Below are 14,899 nucleotides of genomic sequence, written 5' to 3' on the forward strand. Positions count from 1 at the left end.
GGCATTTTACTATATCCAAAACGTGTCAATTTATTTTAAGTAAATATAAAACATCAAATGCAGTTTTAAACAATGTTTTTTTTTTAAGTTTCTTTTGGTGTAAATGCACCTTTTCCATTTACAGTTAATAATAAAAAAATACAATAAACATAAATCAAAAGATATATATTTTTAAACATTTTACACTTTTCGCAAAAATGTTACAGAAACACATTCTTCCATGCACAATATAAAACTTTTTTTTCTTCAATTTTCACACAATACCTTTGTAATCACTAAAAAGTTCATTTAATTTACTTAATTTTAAAATAGAAATAGAATTATGCAAAAGCATTGTAACAAGATATGCACATTGTTTGATCAGTTTTACAATACTAAAATGTCTGCATGAACACTTTGCATATGCAGGACTTTTGCCAGCTCACGTTCGTAGTGGAAAACAAACGTCAAAAGGTGCGCATATCAATAATGAGACTTTGTTTATCAGAAAATGCTTACCAAATGTTTATTAAAATGCCTTAAATGTTTAGTTTACAATACCTATAGTTTTGGTTTTGTTTCTCTTTATTTTTCCTCTTTTGTAAATCTGTATTTAATATTTTAACAAATAAATTTAAGTGTGCTAGTTTTTGGACCGTTATCGTAAGTTATTTTGTTAAATAAGCTCCAGATTTGGCTTCAGTACCGACTAATCGATTGTATATGCACAAATATAATACTGTATATTAAAAATATGAATTGAAAAAATAGATTTGTGAGGAGTGTATTTATATGTGCTGAGCACTGTATATCTGGCAAAATAACTAAAACATAATTATAAAACATGTACTGGGATCAATTGCAAATACTAAAAAATAGTTATTAGAACTAATATGTTTAAAAATGTATTTAAAATCTCCCTGTTATACATTTTGCCTTCTTCAGCATATGTAAACATTGAAAATATGTTTATTTAGGCTATAAATTTCATATTTTTTTATTTTTTTTACACATTTACTGTTTTTTACTTGATCGATAAGTAAAAATAAATAAAATTTTGCCACATTGTTTAATACATTTTCCCCTCCACAACATGAATCCAGCAAGGTTGAAAATGAAGGCCTTGCCACATGTGTTTCAAATTAATTTTTAAAAGATAACTTCCCTTTGTAACCGCTGACATGCTTTTTGTCTCTGAGAAAAAAACACAACATTTTGGTGTGAATGTAAAAGCAGAGCAGTGTTGCGGAAGTGTTTCGTGACAAAGAAGCGAGTAAAGTGACGGTGAGTGAGGTAAACATCCTCCCACTAACGCTTTTTCAAATTTGTGAGGGAAAGTGAGTCCGTGCGGAGCGCGAGCGCGTCCCATAATGCACTCGCCGCTCAGCGGGAAACCAAAATGGCGAGAGCGAGCGATCAAAAGCAGCCGTTTACCACAGTCTGAAACACTTCAGGCGTTTGAATCATCTCTCAAAAGCAGCAGCACCACCTCGATTGACAGCGGAGCTCCTGCTGCCCGTTTATGGGTAGTTCTTTGTAATTGTGAGGCATTGTAACCCGGGAAAGTGGCCGAATGAGGTAAGAGAGACCCAGACAGCAACCAGTCTGTTACAATACAACAAGGGGGTGTGCGGGGGGATCATCTTTCTCTTAACAGTAGGTAAAATTGCTGCCTCCAAACGTACATTTTCAGGTTCCACTATAACAAACTCTTCGGGCTGTTGAACGGGAGGCTTTTGTCTAATGGCACATTGTTTTGATTGAGAAACCCTGTTAGCTCTCTCCAGCTATACTGCTAACAAAAGAGGCTTTTTTTGCTTCACTGTCATTTTTTATGGGCGCTTCACTGACCAGTCTTTTCAAGTCCCTAATATACTAGCCCTACCCTCATTTTACACCTGAATTACTTGCTTATGTTATGTGTTTTGCCTTGGTTTGTGTATTTGAGCATATATAAAATACTTTTTTTGTGTCTGTGTACTAACTGTTGTGCTCATTTGACAGAGACTCAGCAAGTGCAGATAACCTGGCCGCCCATCAAAAGACTCCAAATCGCCAACACAAGTCCCCTGTGTCCTTGCCCCGATTTCCCCTGAAAGATGGGCTGACTGACACGACCAAGCTTGCTGGCAAGTTTGAGGAAGGACAGGACGTCCTGGCACGGTGGTCAGATGGCCTCTTTTACCTGGGCACCATTTCCAAGGTGTGTAAGAGATTATGTGCAATCTGTTTAACTTAAATGTTAGAAAGTTAGGATATTAAATGGCAAGTTGAATTCATAATTTGTGTTGATATACATTTTAATTTGTGGGTTGCACTTTTATATGGTACAGATAATTTATATTCTAAAGAACTGAAGAAAAAATTTCAAATAAACCTCATCTTTAATAGAAAACCAAATGATGTGCACTTTCCTTTGTGCTTATTTTTTATCTGTCCAAAAATAATGTAATAGAATTTTATCTTGACATTACTATTGCACAGCTTTTTTGACTTTGAGATTATTTTTAAATTGGGTTCTGTACATTTCTATATTACTATAGGATAGTAATTAGGGCTGCACAGTGTATTGTTTCAGCCTTGATATCACAATATGTGCATTCGCGATAGTCACATCGTGGTATGTTGAGCTGGGATTATAGTTTTCATCAATGAAGACTGTACAGTGTTATTTCACATTACATTTGATTATTCAATTACTGTACCTGAATATCTGACTTAAGGGTGCACCGATACCATATTTTTTGGACTCATCTGATCCCGATACCAAAATTCAGAGTATCGTCAGATACAGATCCGATCCCCATACTGTGCTGTTTTTTTTGTTTGTTTGTTTGTTTTTAAGCATAACAGTTTCTATAGTTCTCTCGAATAACTCAAATAATATATCTTCTTTATTATAAATAACAGACCTATAGGCCTATACTGTATATGACAGAAGGCACAATCTATCTAAAAACATGATGCTTGCTATAAACTGGTCTACATTATTTGAGGATTCATTATGACATTGATCTGGTGTGGTCCGGCTTATGGTTCCTTTTTTATAATTAAGATTCTTCTTTGAAATCTGTAATAGGCTGCCACTATTGACCCTAATCAAAACACAAACCGGTCTGTTAAAATATTAATATAAATAAAAATGACAGTGAAATATTCACAGTTTTAGAGTAGCCTTTATTTGGCTAAATAATTTTCTGTTAATGACAATCCGTATTGCGTTGTCAGTTTCACTTTTATTAATTTAATTAACTAATTTGACCACAGTGAGCCAGGCTTTACAAACTATTCGCAGCTCTGAAAGTATTCCCCTCGGAAGAATAAACTCAGTCAGAAGGATTAGAGAACAGAAACTTTTAATATTACAGAATAATTTTATAAAGCGGCTCACGTCGCATCTGCGCAGCTGGTGCATGAATGAAGCGCTTGATGAATCACGGAGACACCGCGCATAGCCCTTCGGTATCTGCGGACACTTTCAAAACTTAGCAGCACAAAGGGAAGAAATCAGTGTGTTGAGGATCTGTCCAGTGTACCATTGAGCCTTTTCTAATGTAACATTTCTGGTAGGCCTTATTTGTGTGTGAAGAGCAGGTAATAACCCTCTCTACTCCAGTGTTGCGAATGCGGTCTGCTGATCTAACAGACACAGCGCAACATGATTTAGAAACAGCAATGAACTCCTTGTTGCAGGTCAAAATGAACCCATTTAATGCAAAACTAAATGCATTTCTCCACTGATTATTTAAAATAACAGGAACTAACAAATAATCTTGGAAAAAGTTGTTTGTCTTGTCATGAACGCGACATGCAGTTTGAATTTTGAATGAATGGACTGAAGCACTGATTTGAACATGAATTTAACCACTTGAATATTCATCTGTACTTAACTTTAAACTATAGAACGGCTTCAGAACATTTGGCATATTTTAAGCCTACATGACAACTTTCTAGGGCCTTATTATAGGCTACTTTCATGGCTTATGTTGGCTTATTACACAGAATATAGCGCACTCTCAAGATTGGATTTGGATTGGTACCAGCTGGCCGAGACCCTGCCCAGCAAAAATTGTTCTGTATCGAACCGTTATCCGATCCAAGTATCGGGATCAGTGCAACCCTAATCTGACTACTGTTCAACTCTCCAGAAAACAATAAAGCACTGCTTATTACACTTTTTTTTTTTAATCCATCAAACCTTTTTGTGCTTGCAATTTGTTTGATTCAATCCACTACAAAAATATCCCAGTCAATCTAAATTAATGATTTCATTCAAAATAGAACTATTCAAACTATCTTATTGAAATTGTATTCATATCGCAATATATATTGCGGAAAAAAAAAAAAATAAAGAAAAATAAAAATCGTAATTTCCACAGATTTTTCCAATATCGTCCAGCCCTAATAGTAATATTGAAAACATCTGTAATGAGGTGCACCAAAAAACCTGACATTGCGATTGTTTTTTTTTTTGTTTTTTTTCTGCAAAATGCAAACAATTTCAACAGATGGCTTGAAATTGCTCTCTTTGGAAATAATTCATTATTTTGGTGCAACCGGGGTGAATTTGTAGAGTGCATCTGGAGGAAATATTATAAACACATAACAAGCTTAGATAAATAAAATAGAATAAATACACAAATCAACATTGCTTTTGTGTGTTCTGGGGAGTTTAACAATGTATTCCACTGTAAAAAAAAAACAGCAATGTTTACTGTAAAAAAAATTTATATAATCAACCTTTATTAAAGTGTTTGTTTCTTGTGCATTAATGCTTTAAATCCACTTTGAATGTTTATGCCTTACAGGGACATTTCAATAGAAAATAAAAACGTACTTCATATTAAGTCATCCTCATGTAGATTTGAAGCTTTATAAGTTTAATTTTTTTCGGTTGAGCACAAAGAAGCTGTTTCGAAGAATGCTGGACACAAAAACAAGCATACAAAAAAGAAGTGGATGGCTACTGGTTTTCAACATTCTTCAAAGTTTCTTTTGTGTTCAACAGAGGAAAGAAACTGAAAGCAGTTGGTTATTATTAATAATAAATAAATATAATTATATATAGTACAGTGGCTTAGTGGTTAGCGCTGTCGCCTCACAGCAAGAAAGTCGCTAGATCGGTTGGCATGTGTAGAGTTTGCATGTTTTCCCTGTGTCTCGTGGGTTTCCCACACAGTCCAAAGACATGTGCTATAGGTGAATTGAAGAAGCTAAGTTGGCCATAGTGTATGTGTGTTAAATGCAAGAGTGTATGGGTGTTTCCCAGTTCTGGGTTGCGGATGCAAGGGCATTCGCTGCATAAAACATACTGGTTAATTTAGCCGTTCATTCTGCTGTAGCGACCTCTGATAAATAAAGGGACTAAGCCCAATAAAAATAAATTTCATTTTAATATTCAATGATTGAACCTCAAGGAGAGTAATGCTCCTTGCTGTGTAATGAAAATTCTTGCATGTATAAATATTTGTTTAATTATATGCAACTTTAAATAATTTGTATTTTTTGTCACTTTTAATTTGACTGTCTCATACGATGCTTCTTGAAACTATAGTTCTTTAATGCCCTTTTTTTTTTAAAGAGATGGTTCACCCAAAACTGTAAATTTACTCATGATTTACATACCCTTTACAAACCTTTATGACTTTCTTTCTTCTGTTGAACACAAAGGATGATATTTTGAAGAAAGCTGAAAACCTGTAGCCATTGACTTCCTTAGTATTTGTTTTTCCTACTATGGAATAATGATGGGTTGATCTTGAAAGAATAATTCATTTAGTCCTCTCAGGGAGTGATTCATTCATTCGCTTATGCACTAATTGCCCTTGTAGGGCAGAGGATTCATAAATTCATTTAGTGTATTCTGTTGTGTTTTTTTTTTTGAGTCATTTTTTTTTTAACACCTGAAAGACCAGATTTGATCCGTTCACCTGTCGACGACTCTGGTTTAAGTTGTTTGTCTTTTTATATGATTTGATAGCAGGATTTGATACAGAAGTTATTAAATAATTCCTAATACTCGTTAGAAACGAATGCATCATTATTATTATTATTATTATTATTATTATTATTATTATTATTATTATTATGCAATATGTGCATTTTTGTGATGTATTTCTGAGCTCAAACTGTAGCTCCATTATAAACGTTTGATTCTCTGCCATAATGGTTCTTTTCTGTAATATTAAATGTGGTAAGGTTTTTGGTCAGTTTTTTTTTTTTTAAGTTTATCTGTATGATAGAGAAGAACCAATCATTTTGACTTCATTTGGTCTTTTATGTGATGAACCAAAAATCGTTCAATGACTGGAGACTTGACCGAATCAATCACAGCTCAGACTGTATAGGTTAAGCTGATATGGTGCAATCACATGATAAACGGATAACTCAAAAACCACAAAATTCAAAAGATGAACTACCAATGGGTCTTTTTAGCTCAGACTGTGTGCTTTGGTTATGATTATATAGGTCTGACTGTGCCATACAAGCGACCCTAACAAGATTTGTCAGAATAGTGGTGAGCTGAACTAATTCTAGACGAAAGGCAATAGAATTATTTTTTCAAAATGAACGAAATGACTCAAAGATTTGTTCATCTTGCTGAACGAGACTCAAGTCTGAGTCAGTAAGATGATTTGATCTTCTCATCACTATGGATGTCAACAGTTACAGGTTTTCTGAATTCCTCCAAACATCTTCTTTAGTGTTCTACAGAATAATGAAGCTCAGAATTTTGGAGCCACCTGAGGGTGTGTAAATAATGAGTACATTTTTTGGGAGAGCTATCCCTTTAATCTGTGAAATGCTTTTTCTGAACCAATGGTGCTGAAAATATTTTTCATTATCACTGAAAAGCTTTTCCCTGGAGTAATCTTCTCTTGATTTGTGCTTTCTACAGATAGATAAACATAAGCGTCGCTGCTTTGTGATTTTTGAAGATCAGTCTAAGTCCTGGGTTCTGTGGAAGGACATTCAAACAGGTAAATGCAAACTCTTTTACATTTAGAGATGGCATCTCTGGGATGAGAATCTCATTGATGGACTTTTCCATCTACTTTCTAATTATAATACAGATACTCTTACAGTTAAAGGGATAGTTCATCCAAAATAAAAATTCTGTCATTTACTGATTCTCCAGTTGATTTAAATAATTTTGTTCTGTTGAACACAAAAGATGATTAAGAATGTTGAAAGCCTATAACCACTGACTTCCGTGGTATTTGTTTTTCTAACTGTGGATGTCAGTGGCTACAGATTTTCAACATTTTTCTTAAATCTTTTGTGCTCAACAGAATGAAAACTCTGGTCTGGAACAAGTGAATGGTGGAAAAAATGTCAAGTTTTTAATTTTGGGCGAACAGCACATCTTCCGTCTTTCCTCCCTCATGATTTTTAATGGAAGATGACCAATCTCTCCTATTATGCTGCTGCTTTCATGCAGTCAGACTTGTGGTTTTGCTGTTTGGTTTCTTTTCCCTATCTCCTTTTCTCAGCCTGAGCTATCTCTTAATTTGTCCCTGACAGTTGACAGCTGTCAGTTGATGGGGTCTCAAGCTTACACAAACCTTAAGTTCCACATTTAACCAGGAGATGAGAATAGGGAACCTATGACATCTGTCGCTGTGTAACAATTGGTTATTTGTTTTTGTAATATTTATTTGTCCATGCCAGGCTCAAACCAGCCACTGAAGCAGTCAAAAGGTATCTTAAGGCCAGGAAACACCAAGCCAACGCCAAATAACTAGCACCAACAAAACCCAACTGTGTTGTCGTCTCGTCGTAAACATAACAAATGCACATAAGCTGATTGAAATGAGAGCCACATTTATGCCTGCACCATAAGTTATGCAAAAGGAAACCGAAGTTCTGAGGCATACAGACAAATCTGCATTTAGTACCATCATGACAGTAATTGTCACTCACCACGGTGGGATTTGCTCGTGAAAATATGTCTTGTGTGCTGCTTATGCACCCTGTGCGCCTTGCGTTTTTGCTGTTGTGCACTGGGTGCTCAGTTGAAAAAAGTAAACTCTGAGCAGAAAAGCATGTTTCGTCAGTCGTGTCTTTTTCAACAGTAAAACTCGCTAAAAATACGCAGCTGATTCAGTCGTTGCCTTGCGACATAAAAAGTGCACCACACTTTTTTTCTTAAAAGGAAAAGGCATTGTGGTGCACCATGCGTTTTTGGAACGTAAAAGCGTTTGGTGTGATCGGCACCTAAAAATTCTTATAGTTTTGAAACATCTGGAAAATGTTGCGAAATCACTTTCTCTTTGTATTCCTTTTTGGCTTGAATTGTTTACTTATGTACTTTCAATACATTACACTCGCGCTCTGATTCGTTGCTGAATAAGCACTCGGAGCGCTCTCTTCAGCCGAAATTCTGATGCTAATTTGACAGGCTGAGTTTGGCCAACGAGCTCTTGTCAGTAACCTGATGAGAGGTGACTTGTGGAACACACCAGACCAACGCTGACCAACGAAGCTCAACTGACCATTGGCTTGATGTGTGCCAACCATTAATGAGGGATTCTTTTACATCATTCAAATGATTTGTTCAAAACCACTGATTTCTTAATAAATGAAGCGAGTATCTTCATGAATTGATCATTGACTCATGCATTCACTTCATGCAAACTGGACCAAAAGACTGCATTGAGATTCCCAAATCTTGTTTTCGCTATTGGAAGTATTTTAATTTGGGAACAACAAAGAGCCACAATACTGTGTCTAAAATGCCAGAATTATATATAAAATAAAGACAAGCACCATCCCACTATACTTGACATAGTGTAAGGTCCACCGGTGGTGCTTACTGGTGGATGAAGGTTGACTTTAAACTTAACTCATATCTTACTTCAATTTTAATATGTGGTGGTTTGGAATATTAATATATTTATCCTCTTTTTTTGGACTCCAATCATAAAAACATTGACAAGCTTATTGTAATTAATTTAAATAGTTTCATTATTTTATTTAATCTTGTTTCTATATATTACACTCAATCATTAATATTCCTATTCACCTTCTTCGCGTACGAGTGGGCGCAGCCATTTGATTCATTTTGGCTCGAGACTTCCGGTCTCATTCACTTCCATTCATTTTTAAACATTAAAATTAGCTCGTTTTGCTGCTTGGTGTTGCAAACTGATATTTTCTTATGATATTATTCTACTTTGTCTGTATTGTCATGCAAACGCTTGTTTGTAGAGTAAGTAGTTTGACCATTTTCGTTTATTATTCCTAGTTCTAAAACAATTGCAAAAACGTTCGCACTTTCCCATTCAAGAATAAGGTCAATAACATCCCGAGTTTTGTACCGGCCGAGTACACTATCACTTAAACACAAGCATGTCAGTCTTGGTCACTAAACAAAGGCGATTAAAAGGCAGAACCCTACTTACTCTGATTAGAATATTTTGGTATAGTCCCCATACATCTGACCTCTACTAAATTGAAACAAAACTATTTAATCATACCATAATCATTACTATAGAATTAAGCAGACCAATTTACTCAAACTATTAGTAACTTTGAGTAATCACTATATGATTTAAGTAGTATTATAAGTTTAGAGATAAAAGCCCACCCACATTAAGATTGATCTCAACAATACTTGAGATAAATAGAAAAACCCATTATTAGCCTTTTACAGTCTAAGTATACGTAGAAGAACATCGTATAGTGTGCCATGCTGCTCTGTCTATCGTGTTTTAGTCCATTACTAACCTGTACAGGGGCTTGTGTTGTTATGGACTTAACGTAATCTTCTAGAGCTAATGATACAAGATAAATTAGAACAATCTGAAACATAACAATTTATTAGTTTGGTAAATGTGTATTATGCCAATTATTCAGTCAATTCATAAGCAATCAATACAAGACAACAAATTCTCAAAGTTAAATCTAAGATCAAAAGATGCATACCTGACTTCAAAATATACATAGTATAGAGCATGAGCTCTATACTATGGGCTGATCTGATTGCAGACTCACCCTGAGCTTCTTGACGCTTTTCCTTAAATAGTCTACCTATAGTAAAACATTCTCTAAGTGGGGGTGTTTGAAACAACAATTGAAGCCCACCTGCTGTGGGAATCAGAAGGTAATTTGGGTAGGGAGCCATGAAAAATGACACCCCTTCTGCAGTGGGTCAAAGATAGCTAAAGTTTCAAGTGTTTACTTAGATTATGCCTATTTCTATGAGAACTAGACCACTGTACCAGTAACACTGAGACAAATGATATCAAACATGATGTAAAAAGTCACTTGCATTGATGCAGAACATTCATACTTTGAGATGACCGTTCTGTGTGAGTTGGGTGAAGGGAAGGGAGTGCGGGAGAGAAACGAAGGAATGAGCTTTTTCCCGCAGTCTCACTCCATAGGGTGTGAAGGCAAATGTATCTGTGTTTATACACATTGTTTGTATTGTCCATATAGGAAAGCATCAAAATATCTGAAATTTCCTGAATCTTCCAATAGCTATGCCTAAACGGAAATAATATTAATACTTATTAACATTAAATTGCAGTCTCAAACTACTCTTTGTTGATACAATAAAATTTGCAAACTGTAATGAGCCATGAGCCACTTTTCTTTCCAAGTTCTTTTGCACTTTATTAATAGGGAAGTGATATAAAATGTCACTGCAGTTGAACAGTGCAATAATTGCATAACAGCTGACAGGTCAGTAAAGTTTATTAGGTGAAAGTGGGAGGATTTTTTTTCACACACATGGGCTACATCTGACAGAAGTGTCAAGAGCTTTCACATGCATCTTTTAAAATCAATATCATGCATCTCTCAGCAACCCACTCAAACAGTTTCTCTGACCCACTTTTGCATTGCGAACAACCAGTTGATATAAACACTGAAATAACATAAATATCATACTCGTAACAGAAACTTGCTCCTAATTTTATCTTTAATTGATTGAGGTGGCAGTTCCAGTGAAGTGTTTCGCTGTGGTGTTTATTTACCATCTCTGACGACTGATGCTTCTTTTTGTTTACACAATTCTCGTTAGACATTCTGGAAAATTATCTCGGAACAACACCCAGTTTAGACACTTTGACCTCCTATAAACGTTCCACCATTCACAGATGTAGTCAAACAGTTGTCCAATTTTGTCTTTTTTTCTCCAGGGGACAGTGGAGGGGAGATGCTCTGCTCCATATGCCAGAATGAAAGCTCTGAGCCCCCTAATGAAATCGTCATCTGTGACAAATGTGGTCAAGGTAGACTCTATCCTAATTGTAAATCTGAGTCACTTCTCTCAACCATATTAGGGATCGGTTTGCATATTTCACTGTTGATGATTTTTGTTTTCCCACAGGATACCATCAGCTATGCCATGCTCCTGTAATTGACTCCAGTGTCATTGACTCTGATGACAAATGGCTCTGCAGACAGTGCGTGTTTGCCACAACAACAAAGGTTTGTTGATGTCACATTCTCTCCAGCTTGCAAAATAACTTTATGTAGTAAATAGTAAAAGATCTGTTGCTGATCACAGGTGTGGACATGTGTATTGGTACTGCAACCTAACAAAATCTTGCAGAAAGCTAATATTTGAGTTGCATTGAGTTGCAAGTTTAATCCACTCGTATAAATTTGTGTTTGCAGTTTTAAGGTCTAACTTTTTTGACAATATACAATTCCTGTCAAATTTAAAATGAGTAGTTATCAGGTCAGAAATGCAATATGCTAACTGCATAAATACAATTTTGTACCATAAAACCCTAAAATGCGGATAATAATAAAAAAAAAGTAAGAAATGTTAAGATAACTGATAATATTTTTCAGGATTCATTGAAAAGAAAGTTTAAGAGAACAGTATTTTTGTTTCATAATAATGTAAAAATGCTGCTTTGAGACTTTATTAAAAATATAAATTAGATTGTACTTACGACACCTCAAATATCAACAATTTGATATTGAAGTTGTTTTTGTCTCTTATTGATTTATGAAGTTGCCATGAAATAGTTAAAGTTGCTGATATGGCAATAAATAAAAAAAGAAAATAAACAAAAGTGATATTTTTTTATTAAACAGAAGTCATAAAATAAAAGTGGCCACCCCAAATATTTGCACGTTTTACTCCGGGTCCAGTTGTTGTTTATTTATTTTGCCATTTTAAAAATAAAATAAGTATTTTGTCTTTTTAATATATTGATATGGAAAGATATCCTAGACACTTTAATAGAACAAATAGGAGTTGCAATTGCATTTTCATTATGTGTTCAATATAAATTATTTCATAATCAAAATGCAATAGCAAATCCCGCACTACCATTTGCAAATGAAGAAGCAAAGTTCATTGCAAATGCATTTCTAATGTCTTACAAGCCATGATCCTGACATATCTAAATAAATAGTAGGGATGCACCGATATGGATTATTTGGCCGGTATCGATAACCGATAACTCTTAAGATTTAGAGCCAGATAACCGATATTTTATAGCCGATAAATAGAAATATTTCAAAATGTTCTATTTTTATACAGTGAACAACTGATTTTATTTTAAAAACTTCATAAAAGTTTGATCTGCTCTTATAAACTGAATAGACTACTCAAAGCAAAGAAGCAATTTCAAAATTGCAAAGTGATTAAATAGATATATTCACTATTTCACATAAATCATAACATTTTTCTTCGCATAACAAATTAACAGGCAACTTTACTGTTGCATAAAAGAGGTTAAATAACAAAATGGGATTTAAATAGCAAACAAGTAAAAAAAAAAATACTTTAAAATAAAAATGAAAGAACTTAAGAACTGAAACTGAAATGTTCTTAAATAAAACGTGTTACATCAATGTTCATGTGTACTAATATGTAATGTCCGAAAACGCGTTTTGAGAGCTGTTTTGACGGTTCAGAGCCACCACTTTTTACAAGTGAAAAGCTTACAGATAGTAAGCTAGTACAGATAGTACTGATAGTAATACTTTAGAAAATGTGGCATAAATTTGTCCCATTAGCTTTGATTCTTTTGAACCGATGTAGGTGCTGCTTGTCAATCAGTCAATGCTTCTATGTTCATTCTTGCTGTCAATTGCGGGAAAAATGATTGATGAAAGGTTTATGATGAACTGCTGTGAGTTTGAAACTTTAACCGCAGGTGCTGTGTGATCTGCGTGCACACAAAGCGGAGTCAGATTTGTCCTCGGGAGTCTGATTTTGATACACCTGAGCATTGAGCACAGATGACTTTATATTCTGCACTGTGTTTGTCGTAAAGACAGAATGTGGCGGACAGTTGAGAACCCCTATGCTGTATTCAGTGACTGGCACACATCTCCACAGCACCCTAAACAGCAGTAGGGAAGTTATTACACATTTATACACATTATGTGTGTGCGTGCGCATGGTAATAGCCATCATTATAATCATTATAAATATGCCGATCAAACTGAATACAATCTTGCATCAACAACATATGGCAAGCAACACATTGATGATAACAAATAATCATATTAAATAACAAACAACCCAACGAGTTGTTAAGCACGTGTGCATCACTGCTATTATGTTTACACATGTAATATTTTTCCTGAGGCGATTTAAACCAGAATACACAGTAACACTCTATCAAACATATCTATAATGATAAGGAATATGGTAACTTACTGAGTTGTCAACCACATAAAGAAAGGACAGGCTTTGAAGGAATAAACAATGTGAAGAAAGCTCCAGTGCACTGGACAAGTCAAAACAAGTTCAACCCACGCATGCGTCAGGCAGCTCTGTATAATTATGTAATCTATCGGCTTAAAGATATCGGCCTTAATTATGACATCAGACCGATAACAAAAACATTCAAAATAGCATTTATTGGCCGATAACGATATAGCCGCTGATATATCGTGCATCCCTAACAAATGGCAAAATAAATTGCTCCATTTGCTCTTTCTTTTTCTCTGCGTTATGCATGTAACTTTCCAAAACTCAAATGGAATTGCAAATTCTTTTACATTTGAATTTCTGATGTCTACACTGAAACCTTTCAATCAAATGAAACGGGTAGGACTACTTTATTGGGCGCATTTGTATTTGGTAGTGACGTCACTCACAGTCGATGTGGTGTTTTGAACTTTACAGTCTCTGTTTCTGAAATTGTACAACATAATGACAATTTCTAAATAAATAAAAGAGAGCTTCTGTAAGAAATTGACAAAATTAACATTTTAGATAAATTTTTTTCATAAAGTTTGTTAATTAACTTAAAAGATTTGATCTTGTTGATTTTGATCAATTAGAAAATTGTCTGCGATATCCTTCCATATATTAAATCGAATTATAAATTATTTAAAGATCTTCCTGACCTCAAACATTTCAACTGTAGTCCAAAGTGCAGCCAACCCTTTGAAATCCCCTGACTCTCTTCTTGTTTTGCTGGTATGACTAGAAGGGATATGTGAAGACTGTTTTGAATAAATCTCCAAAGTTCTGACTCCACCTTAGAATGAAATGACTTGGCATGCAGACCAGAGGCTTGTTTATCTGTCATGAATTGTTGTGGTTGTGTCTCTGAAATTGTAGAGAGGCGGTGCACTAAAGAAGGGGCCAAACGCCAAAGCCCTACAGGAAATGAAGCAGTCTCTACCATACGCCCTTGAAGAATTAATGTGGGACCAGGGCCACAAGACCAACATCCAGCAATGCTACTGCTACTGCGGTGGACCTGGAGAGTAAGCGTTTCACTCCGACATCATCTCTTAAAACTGCTGATGTAGTTGTTCTCAGAATAAACCTCACAAAGAACAGGTTTTTGAAGGATTAGTTCACTTTAAGAATAAGTGACTGTTTACATGATGACATTTTAGCCAAAAATCAGGGAAACTTTTAATGCGTTTTGCCTGTTTATTTTCTCAACAAAAGCATTTTGGAGGCTGAAAACACTTGGGTTTTTGA

The 14,899-nt window shown here is 35.0% G+C and overlaps 1 protein-coding gene across 1 annotated transcript in view; it reads left to right on the forward strand.

Annotated features, from left to right (window-relative positions):
• The first annotated feature begins 1,365 nt into the window (after nt 1–1,365).
• The window catches only part of mtf2 (metal response element binding transcription factor 2), a 28,829-nt gene continuing 15,295 nt past the window's right edge, over nt 1,366–14,899 (forward strand). The window contains exons 1-6 of the mRNA XM_056473066.1: nt 1,366–1,557; nt 1,984–2,182; nt 6,878–6,959; nt 11,127–11,219; nt 11,318–11,418; nt 14,528–14,676. Of these exons, the coding sequence (XP_056329041.1) occupies nt 1,553–1,557; nt 1,984–2,182; nt 6,878–6,959; nt 11,127–11,219; nt 11,318–11,418; nt 14,528–14,676 (629 nt within the window). The 5' untranslated portion in view covers nt 1,366–1,552. The remainder of the gene's footprint in view (nt 1,558–1,983; nt 2,183–6,877; nt 6,960–11,126; nt 11,220–11,317; nt 11,419–14,527; nt 14,677–14,899) is intronic.

This window comes from Danio aesculapii, chromosome 2 (assembly GCF_903798145.1).
Source record: "Danio aesculapii chromosome 2, fDanAes4.1, whole genome shotgun sequence".
Taxonomy (NCBI): Eukaryota; Metazoa; Chordata; class Actinopteri; order Cypriniformes; family Danionidae; genus Danio; species Danio aesculapii.